A 17,127-nucleotide genomic window follows, 5' to 3' on the forward strand; every position below is an offset into this window, starting at 1 on the left:
AATTATTTACGACATGGATGACAATAATGATAAATCATATAGATAAGAAGGACAGGTAAGGTTTAGTTTACTTAGGCAAGGCTGGGTAAGATTAGACAAGGCAGGATAAGGTTAAGTAAGGTTAGGCTGGGTTGGGTAAGGTTAGCCAAGGCAGGATAAGGTATGGTAGAGCAAGTTTGCACATGGCTGGGTAAGGTTATATATGGCACTGTAAGGTATGATAAACTCTATAAAGCAAGGTTAGGCAAAGTTGAGCAATGTTAGACAAGGGAATGTAAGGCAAGGTTAAGTATGGTTAGATAGGGCAGGATAAGGTATGGTAAAGTAAGGTTAGGTTGGCAGGGGTGGAGTTTTGATAACAATGAAGAGAACAATGACACATAGTTGAAAATTAGGATGATAAACAATGCAATATTATAATTACTGTTGCTGTAATCTACTGAGAAAAAAAGAGAGAGAGAGAGAGAGAGAGAGAGAGAGGGGGGGGGGGTAAAGTCTGAGCTGCCCACCTAACCCCGCCTCTTTAATAATGGTGCAGGGAGGAGGAGGAGTGGAGAGAAGAGAGGAGGAGGAAGAGGAAATAGTGATGGTGGTGGTAGTGGTTGTAGTGAAAAATTTGTTAACACAATATATTGGAAGGCTGGTAGGAAATGAGGAAAAAATCAGAAACTATTGACCTGGCATAGAGGGAGGGACAAGGAAACTGGGAGAAAAGAGAGAGAGAACAAGGAAGTGAAAGATGAGAGTGAGAAAAGAAACAAAGGAAAGAGAGAGCTAAGAGACAACATCAGGTCAAGAAAATATGTGGCAGGGAAAAACTAGTCGGGGAAATGTCAGGGAAAAAAGTTGTAAAAATGTGGCGAGGAAAAAACAAAAAGAAAAAGCAGTCAGAAAAATAGATGTCAGAGAAAAAAAAAGTGGGAAGGGAAAAAAATGTAAAAATATTAATAGAAATCGGGAAAATAAGTGGAACGAAAAAAAATCAAGAAAATGTCAGAAAAAAATAAGAATGTCATCACAAGGATATTATAAGAGGAAGGCAAGACACAAAGAGAGCAAGATTAGGAAAAGAGAAAGGCACTGAACTAGGCAAACACAAACAGAAACAAAAACTACTGCCAATACCTCCCTACCCCATACCACTTCCCTCCTACACCTCCCCAACCTTCAACAACCACACAGTCACACACACCCATCTCCCCATCACACTCACACACACACCAACCATCTCACCCACCAACGCATCCCCACCCCACACACACAGTCACCCAAACACTACCACACCACACACCCAATATCTCACCCCTCCTACCCCCAAAAAACACAAACACCCAGTCACCCCAACACTACATACCTCCCCATCACACTCATACACCCCAACCGTCTCACCCACTAACGCATCCCCACCACCACACACACTCGTCACCCAAACACTACCACACCACACACCCAATATCTCACCCGTCCTACCCCAAAAAAACACAAACCCCAACACTCCCACCAACCAACACCCCCAATTCCTCACCCCTCTTAACCCCAAAAAAACAGAAACACCCACACCCTGTCACCCCAACACACTTCTTACCCCTCCCACCCCCAAAACACACCGAACACACACACTCCCATGCCCAATACCTAACCACTCTCCATAAAAAAGAAAATGGAGAGAATGAAGCAAAAACCAAATAGAACAAATAAAATAAACAAAAAATGAAGAGAATGAAACAAATGATAAACAAGAGAAGTTAAATAAAAGAAGAAAGGGGAAAGAGAATGAAGCAAAAACAAAACAAAAAATAATAGGAATAAAAGATGGGGAAAGAGAATGAAGAGAAAGCAAATAAAACAAAGAAAATAAATAAGAAAGATAAATACAACGCCCTACACACTCACCTTACAAAAAATAATAAATAAAAGAATGGAGGGGAAAGAGAGGGAAGGGTAGAGGAGTGAAAAACAAGGATAAGAAAGGGAAAAGAGAATGAGGCAAAAAAAAAATAAAGAAAGAAAAGGGGAAAGAGAATGAAACAAAGAGAAAATTTATAAAAGGGGAAAGAAAATGAAGCAAAAAGAGAAAGTAAATAAAAGGGGAAAGAAAATGAAGCAAACAAAACACGAGAAAATAAATTAAAAAGAATGAAGAAAAAAAGAAACCAGAGAAAAGAAATAAAATGTCTGAAAATAAAGATGCCAACAGAAAGACATAACAAGAGGAAGGCAAGACCCCATACCCAAACAAACATACTACATACTAAACGAGAAAATAAATACGTAAATAAAAAAACACAAAATCACCCGTCACACTCACCTCGCACACATTGTAGTCAGCCGAGTCCAGCATGTCGCACAGCCTGGGCAGCAGCTCCGGCCAGGTGGAGAGCTCCCCCTTGGAGGCTGTGGTGGTGATGAGGATGCCCACCGTCGCCCGGATGAGCGGCGACGGGTCCCCCACAGCTGAGAGACATTCCGCCTGGGTGTCAAGGGAGAGAAGAAGAGGGTGTGAGAGTGAATGTATAGAAAAGGGAGAAGGAAGGAGGGAGGGTATGTGTAAGTGTCAAGGGAGAGAGAAAGAGGGTGAGTGAGTGAAGAGGGATGGCAGATATAAGAGAGGGGGAAGAAAGGTTATGTTGCAGGAGTAAGGGTATATTTAAGTGTCAAGGGAAAGGGGGAAAAGGGAGGCGAGGGTGGGTAAATATATCGAGAATGGGGAGGGAAGGAAGAAGGGTGCATTGGTGAAATGGTGTGTGGTGTGAGTGCATGAAGGTAGAGGAGGAAGAGGGTGTGAAGGTGAAGAAGGGTGAGGGGTGAATACATATGGAAGGGAGAAGGAAGAAGGAAGAGTATGATAATGAGATGGAATGTTAGAATTGACAGAACAGCAAAAAATTGGTGAAAAAAAAAGGAGGGGGGAAAAAGTCAAATTACGTAGAGAGGGAGGAGTGTATGGGTGAAAGACAAGGAGAGGAGAAATGAGAACAAAGCAAAAAACAAACAAAACAGAAAGAGAAAGGGAGAAAAGGGAAATGTGAGAAGTGACGATGAAAGAGGGCAAAAGCAGAGGAGGGCAGGAAGGGAAGGAGGGGGGAAGAGTGAGGCATATGTAGCTGAGAAGAGGGAGAGAAATGGGAAAAAGCAAAAATGAGGACAGGAAGAGGAGGGTGAAGTGAGGCATATGTGGGTGAGATAAATATTAGGAGTGGAGGGGAATGGGAAGAAAGCACAGAAAAGAAAGATTAAGAGACAGAAGAGGTAATGGAAAGCACAGAAAATAGGAAAAGGTAAGAGAAACGAGAGAAAGAGGAACAGAAACAAAGCACAGAAAATAAGAAAAGGTGAGAGAAAGATGAGAAAGAGAGAGGGGAGCAGAAACGAAGCTCAGAAAATAAGAAAATGTAAGAGAGAGAGAAAGAGAGGTGGGGGGGGAATAGACACAAAGCAAAAAAAATAGGAAAAGGTAAGAGAGAGAGAGAGAGAGAGAGAGAGAAAGGTGAATAGAAACAAAACACAGAAAATAAGAAAAGGTAAAAGAAAGAAATGAGGGGAAATGGAAAGAAAGAACAGAAACTAAGAAAAGAGAAGGAAAAGAGAGGAATGGAAAGCACAGGAAATTTAGAAAGGAAGAGATGGAACAGGAAGCACAGAAAATGAGAAAGGGTAAAAGGAAGGAAGGACATGAGTATTTGGAGCAGATCATCAATGTTTGTAAAGGGGAAGAGTGAAGGGAACAAGGCAAGGATGGGGAAGGGGTACAACAGAAAGGACTATAAATGGAGAGGTAACAAGGCCAGGGATGGAAAAGAAAAGTGGGTTACATGAATAAACAGAAAAAAAAAGATGAAAGATGAGATGAAAGAAAAAAACGAAGTAAGAGAAAATGATATGAAAAAACAAGAGGAAAGTGGAGGAGTGAGGTCAATGAGAGGCAAGAGGAAGGATGAAAGTGAGGAAAGTGGAGAGAGGAAAGTGAGAAGGGAGAAAAGGAAGAATGGGAGTAAGAGGAAGAAAGGAAAGAATGGAAGAGAAGGAAGGGAGAACAGAAAGAATGGGAGGAAGAGGAAAGAGTGGGAAGGAGGGAAGATAAGACAAAAGAAAAGAATGGGAGGAAAGGTAAGGAGGGAGGAAAAAATGGGAAGAATGAGGAAGGAAAATGATGGGGACAGGAAAGTATGGATGGTATGGAGGGAGAAATGGAAGGTCAGGAGAGGGAGAGAGGAAAAGTAAGAAGGGAAGGAAATATGGGAAAGGAAAAGAGAGGGAAGGGAGGGATGGGAGAGGGAAAGTAAGGAAGGAATGGGAGAAAGTAAAGAGGGAAAAGAGAGGAGGGAAGAGAAGAATGGCAGAAGGAGGGAGGGAGAAAGGTTAGGGTGGTGGAACAGATTAGTTTTAACCTTTGGAATGCTGCTGTTTGTATCTACCCTGAAGGAAGGACAGGAGGAGGGAGGGAGGGAGGGAAGGGAAGGGAGAGAAGGAAAAGGAGGCTACACCCATTTACACCTGGCCTGGAGGGAAGCCTAATGACACCTGCAGGGAGCCTTCCATACACCTCAGGTCCCTCCCTCACACCTGTGCCCAGTAATGTATGTTGATGTGCACCTGGCCTAAGTTACCTGCTCTACACCTGTCCTCACACCTGTAAGACCTCGTTATCTCCATGTATACCTGGGTTTTCCAACACCTTGATAGAAGCAGAGAAACAAGGAATGACAGGGTGAGAAATATTGGAGGGAGGAAAGGAGGGAATGGGAAGAAAGTGCAGAAAATGAGAAAAGGTAAGAGAAGGATATGGGTATGAGAGGCAGAAGAAACAGGATACAAGAACATCAGGGAACAAAGAAGAGTAAGTTCAAAAACGTTTGTAGAGGGGGAATAGTGAGGGGAACAAGGAAAGCATGGGAAAAGGGCACAACAGAAAGGAAGGATAATAAAAATGGAAAGATAACAGGGAGAGGCGTAAGACGGGCAAAAAAAAGAATGGAAGGAGTTGTGAAAAGAAAGATGGGAAAAGAAAAAATAGTATGGAGGGAGGGAGATAAGAAGAATATGAACAAAGCTGATCTTGAGAGAATGAGAAACTAAAACACAGAAAATATAAAAAACAGAAAAATATGAAGAAAAACATGACATGAAATCCATAAAAACTGACAGAATATGAACAAACCTTTACTCCGAGGAATGAAGCGTAACACCATGAGAAGAAAGTTACTCCCTAGCTGACACAGAAAGGAGGAGAAAATACAGAAAAACATCCACTCCAAAGAAAAAAAGAATGATAAATGACTTCTTTGTTTGTGGTTCATGGTGCAATTTACTGGCGTGTTCGTCTATGGCGCAGCAACAACAATACTCATGATGTAGCACTAGACAGACTTACAACTGCAATTACAAAGAATATAGAGAAAACTTTGACGAGGAGCATGTGGAGAAGAGGAGGAGGAGGAGAATCAAAAGCAGTGTGTAGGTGTTAAATGGCAGTGTAACATGCTGCTGCTGTTGTGGATATGCCCTTCAGAGATTGTGGCATAGGCAAGGAAGATTTTCTCTCTCTCTCTCTCTCTCTCTCTCACACACACACACACACACACACACATGAAAGACACAAACACATACAGGAAGCAACTAAAGATAGGAAACTTGGAAAACATTTCACATTACAAAACTTCCTTCATTCCTTCCTTTACACGCACCCACATCCACCACCCCCACGCACACACACATTCCCTTCCCCCCCTCACACACTCCACACACACTCACCTTGATGAACTGGGCGACATCTGGCGGAAATTGGTGGAAATGCGCCTTCACATTATTCTTGAGGATCAGTCCACTCAGGGACCTCGTAGGTTCATCTGGGGAGGCAGAGAGGAAAGCAGAGGGTGAGGGTCGGGCCGGGCCGGGACTGGGAGTACGGAACTAACCTGAGCCTGGAGACTTGGCTGAAGTCTTGGGTTCAGCTGTGGTGGTGATGATGGGTAATTATGGTGATTATGGTGTATGTTAGGCTGGAGCTGATACGGTAGGTGTCAATGGTAGGAGGAAATTAATAAAGAGAAATAAAGGAAAAATATGGTAATAATTCAGGGAAAGTAAGCAAGCTTGCGATGCACCAAGGGAAAGGAGGAGTAATGTAAAAAAGGCAAGATTGCATGTAGGCTTGTGAGGGTTGACTTTGACAGCCTGTGTGTGTGTGTTTGTGTGATTCACCATGGTTTGATCATGTGCTGGGCTCTTCACCCACAACCAGTACCCTCCACATAAAAGCTTGGAAGCTTATAGCTGCAATTACGGATCTCTGGATACAGCTGAAACCTCACATCACAGCCCCACACACCCGAGAGGCAGGACACAGCCCCGGCCTGATACCCGGCACCCATTCATTACTGGATGGAGAGGATCACGTATAAAAGGAGACTACCCACCCGTCTCCATTCCACCCACACTGAACCAGAGGACCTCTTGGTTGTGTGCACAGCATGCTAACCATCACACAATGGAATGTGTGGTGTGTGGATGCTTCAGTGTGTAAAATTACTTAATAATTGTATGAAGATGCAACAGTAGTTACATGTACCTTCAATCCAGTTTGTCTGGACGAATGTCAATAATTGTGCATGTGTGCATGTGTCTGTTTTGTAAGAGAGCGGTCGCGTACACACCTACCTACATACAGTGCAGCAGCGTACCTACGTGGACGCAAGGCGACGCGCGTGTGAGTGGAGGAAGCAGAAAAACGGAAAACAAAAAAATAACAATTTAAGGTCAAACAAAACAAAATAGGGTGGTTGGTGGTGGAGGAAAATAACAAGAGCAATAATAATAATAATAATAATAATAATAATAATAAAAGAATCGTATGATCATCATTGGTGACGACGACGACGGCGGCGGCGGCGGCAGCGACGGCGTCTAGCAGGCGACGATGACCCCCTCAGCCTCCCAGCAGCGCCCCATTCCTGGCCTCCTTCCCGCTGCTACCTGCCCTCTACCGCCCAGTCTACCATACCTGTAACTGGTCCACCCAGCCTACCGGGGCCCAGGCTAGACTCGCAGTCTGCTGCTACACCCCGGAGGGCACACTCACGCACGCACACACTCACACACACGCGCGGATACGCACACACATAGTATACGTGAGAACAGTGAATAGTACTTAACTGCCTAAATATTTACCTTCGGAAGTTAGCTTTGTGAGGACAAATATTAGGTATTTGTTGAAGTCTGTGAATTTGTTGAGCTCTTCTAGTTTCTGAAAAAAGAAAAAAAAACTCCCATAGGACTAGGAAAGGCTGGGGAGCCACCTTACACCTACACGCAGGATTAATGCCTACGCACCTGACGCGCACACACACCTTGCATCAACATACGTGAATGCATACACACAGCCTTGCATCTACACATACATGGGCGCACAAAAGCTTCACATCCTTGCACACACACACTTCACATCTTGCACTTGCACACATACAACTGGTTTCAAACTTTCCAGCCATGTTAATATATATATTTTTTTTCAAGCATACATACCCACACACACATACGCACGCCACCCCAAAGCTCTCTCTCACACACACACACACACCGCCCACAGCTAACCCTTCAGGCAGCCCTCGCACCCACACCCACTCTAGATGCATACCTGTCTACACACTATTATAATTGCAGTCAATAAATAAAAATAAATGAGCTACTTCTACAATATCAATCTTTACTGCCACCCACATATATAATATATTCATGATACACTAGAGGTCAGTAAAGCCTTAACTCTATGCTACACTACAAATCAGTTCTGTAATGATAGAAATAATTTTCTTAACCCTACTTGATTCATCCCAAAATCATCTCTCATGATATAGCTACAGTAATCACTACAGGCCAGTTTTTACAAAGGACACAGTTTTTCTTTATCTTCTAAGGACACTTTCCAGGTAGTTTGCTTTTGTGTATTGAATCTTTTTAACAATGCTTGTGATGTGGCATGATCACACATGTGAACACACCACTCCAGTAAGTATTGAAAAACATATTGAAACATGAACCATGGTAAAGTATATCAAGATATATATCTTAATTTTGACGTTAGATTTTCAACCTTATCTCAATTTTCCAGACAATTTCTGGTAGACTCAAATTGCAGTCTTGCTCACAAACTGGCAACTCAATTCCTTTCCTTCAAACATTTAGGTGGTGTGGTTATTATCACCGAAAGCATTATTTGGTCATGCTGCAGCTCACAGGTGTCGGGATGACAAGAGTCCTCCCAGCCTGGCATCTGAGGCCCTGCTTTAGTTGTAGTCATTTCATCTGTCCATCCCGCAAGCATGAATTTTAATAAATGTGACACATGCACATTGTTAGTTCATGATTGGGCGAAAATCAACTGTCTGATAAATTAGTTATTTTTTCATATATTTGAATGTTTGTGAATACAGAAAAAAAGATATATAAATTCCAAACATGCCACTTTGCATTGATAGCTTGGACCAAGCAGTATATAGTCAGTTCATAAACAATAGCCTTTTAAATATCTATAATTCATCTCATTTCAGGGTTCATGTCCCTAAGTGCAAATAAAATGTATATTAATAATTCACTGCATGAAAATCACATGGGTAGTATTCAAAATACCACCAAATATTTTTTAATAAGATGCTAGGGTATTATGAAAATTTCCCTTGTGAGTTTCATGCTATAAATAATTGAAACATCTTTCACTTGCACTTACAGAGCCAGATATCTTTTAAAGTACCTGAAATGAGAAGAATTAAGTATTCAAAAAACTATCTTTCATTGGACCGTATTGGCTATCCGGCAGCAACTCGGAGACAAGAACTGTTTTGACTTAACTCGGTTCCTCTTTCTATTTCAGGAAAAATTAATACTGGCTGTCGTTTTGAGCTTAATGTCTAAACGTGGTACCTGCTGATAGAAAATAAATGTATTTACCCTTTGCTGGTAAGTTTTTTAGGTTTGCTTCTGTGTGTGGTGTGTGTGACCACTGAGCGGCCCAAACAGGAAAAACACAGCTTGGAGACTTCGTGTTTTTTTGCCCAGGGCTTTATTTTGCTCTCCAGCAGCTTAAGAATGATTTAACTTGCTATTAAATATTTGTTAGCAGCTATTTTGACTTCTGGTCTTAAGATAAGTGATTTACAGCGAGAGGGCATCTGTAAATCACATAAGCAAGTTAAATCATTCTTAAGCTGATGGAGAGCAAAATAAAGCCCTGGGCGAAAAAATACGAAACCTCCAAGCTGTTTTTCCTGTTTGGGCCGCTCAGGAGACTGCAGCCCGCGGCACATTCGCCCCTCAGTGGTCACACACCACACAGACGCAAACCTTAAAACCTTACCAGCAAAGGGTAAATACATTTTTTTTTCTACCAGCAAGTACCACGTTTGGACATTTGGCCCAAAACGACAGCCAGTATTATTTTTTTCCGGAAACAGAAAAAAGGAACCGAGTTGTCAAAACAGTACTTTCTCCAAGTTGCCGCCGGATAGCCAATACGGTCCTTTGAGTATGATCTGACTACTGTTTGATGCAAACTTGTCCTGTGTAATGGTATGATATATTATTGATGCAAAATGGCATGTTAGAGACTTCTATAAGATTTTTTTTTGTGTGTGTGTGCACAAACATTCATGTACATTGAAAATAAAGCTTGAATTTATCAAGTTTTTCACTCAATCATGAACTAACAATGCGCATGTGCCACATCTACACTCCTGAGTGAACAGATGGAGTGTAAGAGACTGTAGTCGCAGGAGGACGCTGCCTCTCCCCACATTGTGACAGCAGCCAAGTGTCAAACGCATGACTTTTATATCAGGCACCAGCACACCACCACTGAGCTGCCTCGCACCCTGCACTCTGACAAACCTTACCAGTGACTGAAAGCTTAGACTGTTTCCCAAAGATATTTAGAAAAAGTACAGACAAGCATGGACAAATAATTCAATGAAAAGTGAAAATTCAGTATATATATATATATATATATATATATATATATATATATATATATATATATGTATATATATATATATATATATATATATATATATATATATATATATATATATATATATATATATATATATATATATATATATATATATATATATATATATATATATATATATATTGAAGATATTAACCATTGGCATGCATGAATCAAATTTATCAATAATTTAGAGAAAATTGCTATTAAGACAGAGGTCATGCCGTGTTGTAAATACTGGCCCACAATAAGGACATAATAATAATAATAACACCCCTGCTGAGTGGCCCATGCGGGGCGGCGGGCCCCCTGCCCTCCCCACCCCTGGCCTGGCCTGGCCCACGCCTGGCACAGCCCCACACACCCCGCACCTCGCCGCCCTCCACACACCACCACACCACACCGTGACCGAGGCTTCGCTCCACCACACCAGCCGGGAGGAGAAAAAAGCGTGGAAAATCAATACTTTACAGCACGTCTGTTCGGGCTGCCCACTGCACCCTCCTCTCACTCCCGCCGTCCCTGCCACTTTCACTCGCCTCCCAGGACTCGTGTTTCCTCTCCTCCTCGTTAACAGTAATCTACCTGCTGCACGGATTGTTGCACGACAGTGTTCGGAGATTGCGACTCGCGTAGTAATCCTAAAATCTGTGCTAAAGCGTCTGTGTCAGGATTCCACCCCATGTTTTAGCGCCGGCGAGGAGGCAGAGAGCCAGACTGAGGGAGGAATGGCGCCACCGTCTATCGTCTCCAAGTAGAACAAAGCCTAAAATATATGTAAACTTCCTCATGCCTCTTATTCAACCCTTTTATCCTTTAAACTATAGATATTAACTGAGATTTTTTTCATTCATTTATTTTTAGGAACCTTTAAAAGGGAAAATCAATGAAATACGGAAGCCTGCGACCTTAATCGGGTTCACATTTGACTCGAGGCCAGGGTTGCAAGGCGCCTCCTGATTGGTCGCTTCGAACACGCACATTCTCCTCCGGACCAATGGCGGGGCTGCTTCCTCCCATGATTGTTGCCTCATTGTGCCCCGATGTAAACAAACAGGTGTACAACCCCATTAAATTAATACCACAAGCAAAATATTACACCTACCATCCTGGTCCTAAAGCTGCTCCTTCAAACATAAGAACATAGGAGAACGTTTCCCCATTAACGTGTCCACCCGGGCAGTCGTGGTCCCTGGGCCTGGAAATGTAATACCCACCCTAAGGACGCATTTTTAAGCCTAACCATTCCACGTGGGCCATAATTCAAGTCAAATGGAGGCTTTTCTTGCATAAATCTAACTCGTTCCACCCTTTCATTAGCCAAACGTATTACTTGTAGCCCCTAGGCGGACCTTAAGTCGACCTCTGCATGTTTCATAAGCATCAAATTTTAGTCACCTCGTCACGTAGTGTTGTTAGAGGTTTGTATGTCTATTTTTTTTATAATATGAATGTGATTGATTGATTGATAGTTTATTGTTGCAAGTAAACAACAAAGGAGAAGGGAGGAGCATGCCATCCCAATTAACCCCCAGGCAGTACAGAATACTCAGAAAGAGTGCAAATACCACTGATAAGAGCGAAGTTGCGTACCAATTAATCTATTCTTGATACAAACGATCGAATGCCCTTTGTTAGATAAGAATGATGGAGTAAATCTCTCTCTCTCTCTCTCTCTCTCTCTCTCTCTCTCTCTCTCTCTCTCTCTCTCTCTCACTATGTGCACAAGGAAACGTCTATATGTGACTGTTTTTATAAGGAAAAAAAAAAATTTCTCTCTCTCTCTCTCGAATAAACAGTAAGAGCGTTGGTCATGGCGGTTATACGAATGTACTTGTGTGTGAGTGGGTGGCGCTCGCAGAACACAAGGGGAGCTTTGTGCGTGTGTGTGTGTGTGTGTGTGTGTGAGAGAGAGAGAGAGAGAGAGAGAGAGAGAGAGCACGCGCACTATTTCTACATAAATTATTTCGTTTTAATTGCTATATAGCTGATACACATAAATTATTGCATTACCTATCTACCTATAGTAGACACACACACGACCTTTACCTTTCTGCATATAGCGATAGGAATTATAGTTTGTTTATTCGCTTTTTCTCCTCTATAATTCCTCCTCTGTTTTCTTCTCCCTCCATATGTTAGCTGTTCTTTATTCATTCTTCTTTCTCCCCCCTTCGTTCATCACCTTCTCCGATCACTTAATTTCCATCTTTATATATATACTTCATCTTGATCGAATGAATATATATATATATATATATATATATATAGAGAGAGAGAGAGAGAGAGAGAGAGAGAGAGAGAGAGAGAGAGAGAGAGAGAGAGAGAGAGAGAGAGAGAGAGAGTTAATACTGCACCCAGAAACTACAATCTAGGGGTAAATGCAGGATACTCACGATCGAGTCACTTAATATACAGCCTTAGACGCATCACCACAAGATCATAGGATGTACCCTACCTAATATGTGTCTACCATACGTGTGGGTCCAGAAACTCAATACCTGGGCACAGTGAAAGCTGGAGGCACTGTCGTCATGACATATCGCAATTAAGGCAAGCTGAGAGGTGACACTCACTAACAAGAGATATCTAATTAAGTCTACTCTTTACATAATTATAGGTGTACTCAACACCTGGGTGTACAGTGAGGTCATCAGAGGAAAGACGAGCAAGTCTGTCTGCCATTTAATTATGGGGCAACCCAACATGTGGGGGCACCCACGCAGATGAAGCTTATTGTGCATCAGCACCAGTACGTGTGCTCTAGTAGGCTAAGGGTACTGAGGCTCTTAAATATAGTGACTATATTACAGTCAGAGGGAGAGGGAGACGAGTGCATATACAAGCCACAGTGACTGTCAACAAACAGGTACACAGTTTTCCTTAGAACTGTGCAGCTAGTATTACGGAGGCCCTCAGGAATGGCTTAGCTAAAGTTCTGCCCTTGTGGAAGACAGATGGTCAGGAAGCCTCTTGGAAACCTCGGTGTCAGTGTATTCAGAGGGCCAGTCCTGCGCTGTCATTAAAAGACCGATCACAAAACACATGGACAGCCTCGATCGGTACGTGGATAGGCAGACACTTTGGTCATGAAATGGTCCTGCATAGAGTCTTTAATTAGTTTTGTTCAGTTTTTGCGTCAATACTTATTTCATCTTCTTTTTCATCTGCTTCATATTAATTCCATCTCCCTTCGTCATCACTTTCTCCGATCATCTTTATCACATCTTTTTTTTTTTTTTCATTTTTATTATCATCATTATATCATCATTTTCGATCACTCGAACCCCCTTAAAATTCTGTGATTTCTCTCTCTCTCTCTCTCTCTCTCTCTCTCTCTCTCTCTCTCTCTCTAATGACCTCTCCGCTATATTTGGTCACGGCCAAGCATATAATATGTTATGGCCGCACCACCCTCAACTCTCTCTCTCTCTCTCTCTCTCTCTCTCTCTCTCTCTCTCTCTCTCTCTAATATGTATAGCCGATCATCTGCAATTTAGAGGCTCTACCTTGACTGTTTCAGCATACGATAGATAGATAGACGGAGAGAGAGAGAGAGAGAGAGAGAGAGAGAGAGAGAGAGAGAGAGAGAGAGAATTAAAATTTTCGGCACGCGAGGACAGACTAAAAAGGGAAGGGAAGGCCAGTTAAGAGGAAGCCTGTATGAAGGAACCACCATGAGTCAGGCACTTAAGGGAGGTAAAGTTAAGCCCTATTCACACATAGGCGATCTTGGGACGACAGTGCCACGATCCTCGTTCTGGTGTCGTCAGAATTTGGTGCACTTAAGCCCGTCCCAGGGGTGTGGATTATTTTGACACGACGCTTAATAATTGAAGGAGTATTTCCCGAGTGCTGGAGGGAAGCTGCACAAACATAACGATGCCTGCCACAGAGCTGCCCGGTTTCTGAACGATCGATGACGATCAATCTTGGAGATTTGGATTTAACGTTTTTTTCAGGGGATGATTCCTGCCCGACTAGTGCCGGGCAAGAAAACGACAATAAGGAACATTGCCCGATTGGTAAACCGATGCTGCTCGATTACCAGACGAATGCACAACGACTCTTGACTTTTCCCCCTCCAGCATGCAGGTACAAAACCACACCTATGCGGCATCCCTCTAAAGACCTCAGGTGAAGGCAGGAGGCGCAACACAGTTCCTACGTCAGGCCCAGTGTTCATTCGTATTGTAACTCAACCATGGAGTGTTGGACAGAATTTCAGGCCTATCATCAGCAGACAAGGCTGCCTACCTGGATAATTTTGTGGACGTGTGTGTGAAGCAAGCGAGACCGGACACTCTCCTCCTCAAGATTCACAAGCTGAAAAAGCAGGAAAAAAAGAAAGAAAAAAAAGAGTTGGGCAATGCACGTGTTGGGTGATGCCTTGGCATATAGCTACACCTGCCGAAAGGCTTGCTCGTGGAAACTACGATGTTCTGCTCAAAGTTAAAAACCTCACCAAATCAGACACAGAAGCATATAAGAATTACCTTCGGGCTGATGAAGACTTCTTCAAAGAATTTGTTTTTTACATATATATATATATATATATATATATATATATATATATATATATATATATATATATATATAGATATATATATATATATATATATATATATATATATATATATATATATATATATATATATATATATATATATATATATATATATATATATATATATATATATAAATTTATATATATATAAATTTATATATATATATATATATATATATATATATATATATATATATATATATATATATATATATATATATATATAAAAGCCCGCTACTCGCCGCTCCCATAACAGAAAATAGATAGAGAGTAGCCAAAAGAGAGGTCAATTTCGGATGTCTTGATACATTTTTCCTGAAAGAGGACAAGTCAAAAGCAGGAGGAAATATAAACGAAGGAAGGCTTTTCCAGAGTTTAATAGTGTAAGGGATGAAAGAATGAAGATGCTGGTTAACACTTGAATAAGGGGTTTAGACAGTATAGGGATGAGCACGACTGCATGAGTAGACAGTCGCGTACAGCGGGGCCGCGGGAGGAGGGGAGGCATGCAGTTAGCAAGTTCAGAAGAGCAGTCAGCATGAAAATATCGATAGAAGATAGAAAGAGAGGCAACATGGCGGCGGACTTTAAAAGGTAGAAGACTTTCAGACAGTATGAGGAGGAGAGCTGATGAGACGACTCCACTCTGTCCAGGAGAGCTGTGTAAGTGGAGCCCCCCCCACACGTGAGATGCAACTGGGCGGGGGAAAAGCGGAGACGGTACAGAGCCCCTAGCCTCGAGAAAGCCGATTTAGTAAGAGAAGAGATATGAAGTTTCCAGTTGAGATTTTGAGTCAAGGATAGACCGAGGATGTTTAGTGTTGAAGAAGGTGATAGCTGAGTGTTGTCAAAGAATAGGGGATAGTTGTTTGGAAGATTGTGTCGAGTGGATAGGTGGAGAAACTGCGTTTTTGAGGCGTTGAAGAAAACCTGGTGCGTAGGGTGGCAGGCAGGACTACAGGGAGAACCCAGGGTCAAGTCGGGTTGCAGATCACAGAGGGGAAGCGAACGCGATGGCGGCTTTTGTAGCCAACGGGCTGAATGCCAAAATTAACACTCGCGCGCTGATTCCATGTCAAGCAGCACTCGTTTAGCTGTCAGCATTCGCTCAAGTGGACGATTCGCCGGGAAGCTATCGTACAGCTGCTGGGCAGCTGTCGGGCAGCTGTTATAACGGTCAAAATTTTTATTTCGTGCCCGATCACTGCAAGAGTGCTGCCCAACCTATCACAAAAGGTGCAAGAATGCTACACGTTAGTTGGACGATCACTGCGAGTGCTGCACGATGCCTGCAACACTTCTGCCCGATCTTTGACAAGGTTTCCGACCACGTAGATGGCTGCCCGAAAAATAAGCACAGGGCTTATTTTTCGTGCTCCTTGCCGTCCAACAGTCGTGGTGCACGGATTTCCCCGACGACGACTAGACGATGTACTACGATTATGACCCCGAATGCTGCCGGAATGGCAGTCGGGGAGCTGTCGCGTTAAAGATCGTGTATATGTGAAAGCCGTTTTAAGTAGGGGATATGTTATGACTGCGCGCTGCCTCGGTGCTCATCTCGATCCGTCTCATAATTGGTCCTTGAGCCTATGGTGGGTAACAGTCCATTGCCGCGGGACACAGCCAGTGTGACATCCGGGTTACCACCAAAGGTTACCACAGTAGACAATAGAAGCCGAGAGGATAAACACCTGAGTGGGCTGCACGCCGACTGCCCGGGCTAAGATTCGAACCCGGGCCCGTGGGTTCATGCAAACCACTTAATTCACTACGGAGGCGCAAGATTTTTTATTTTTTTTATATTACTGTTTGCAAGACCAATATCAACCAACTCTGATTAAGCAGTGATGAAAAGTACGTACGCATATATGTAAATGAGTGCGTCAACGCACGTACGGAGTCAGGTGAAATTCCTTTGTAGGAAAAGCATGTGACTTCCTCTGAGGATATATCAAGAACGTACTGGCGTCACGCAGTAATGCATCATCTTCGTCTTTACCCATTAGAGGAAAACAGGCCTTTCTCAGCTGCCTGAATTGGGGGTACTATTTCTGCTACTCGAGGAAACATTAGTATTTTCGGGAGAATAATTTTCTCAGCAACCCCCCCGGTATTCGAACCTGGGCCCCCGAAACGCGAGGCGATCACTATAGCATCGAGCCAAAGGATGCCGCAATGCCACGAAATATTTATTTACGCCTTGAGTCATCATACAACGTCCTCAAACATTGAAGACTTGGTTTTCTGTTTGCCTGCCCTCTATAAATTCTGGGTTGCCCTCTATTACTTTGGCTGTCTCTCTCAACAGTTTCACGTATGACTTGACCAAGTCCATTTCTGATTCATAGTGAATGCGATAGAAATTGAGTCAGTGACATTATTTTGTTAGTGAATTGTCCAATCGGGAAAAAAATACTGCACCATGAATTTTGCTGGATTAAATTCTTGCAAAAAGGTGTATCAAATGGACATGTTTTTGTTAGAGCAAAGAGGTCATCAAATTTAGCATCCCGCATTGCCAAAACATTGCAGTTTTTCACGAGTCAGTAAAAGGAACTTC

The 17,127-nt window shown here is 42.6% G+C and overlaps 1 protein-coding gene across 3 annotated transcripts in view; it reads right to left on the reverse strand.

Moving 5' to 3' along the window:
- The window catches only part of LOC127005179 (transportin-1-like), a 45,154-nt gene extending 34,404 nt beyond the window's left edge, over positions 1–10,750 (reverse strand). For 2 of the 3 annotated variants that reach the window (XR_007758365.1, XM_050873853.1), the window contains exons 1-4: positions 10,583–10,750; positions 7,168–7,243; positions 5,752–5,846; positions 2,309–2,470 (exon numbers count right to left, since the gene is read on the reverse strand). Coding sequence is in view for 2 of the 3 variants with exons in the window: in XM_050873853.1 (XP_050729810.1) it covers positions 2,309–2,470; positions 5,752–5,846; positions 7,168–7,243; positions 10,583–10,681 (432 nt within the window). In the remaining variant the exon portion in view is untranslated. The remainder of the gene's footprint in view (positions 1–2,308; positions 2,471–5,751; positions 5,847–7,167; positions 7,244–10,582) is intronic. The other variant, XM_050873854.1, reaches the window with a different exon arrangement.
- Positions 10,751–17,127: the final 6,377 nt, after the last annotated feature.

Source organism: Eriocheir sinensis, chromosome 29, assembly GCF_024679095.1.
Source record: "Eriocheir sinensis breed Jianghai 21 chromosome 29, ASM2467909v1, whole genome shotgun sequence".
Classification (NCBI taxonomy): Eukaryota; Metazoa; Arthropoda; class Malacostraca; order Decapoda; family Varunidae; genus Eriocheir; species Eriocheir sinensis.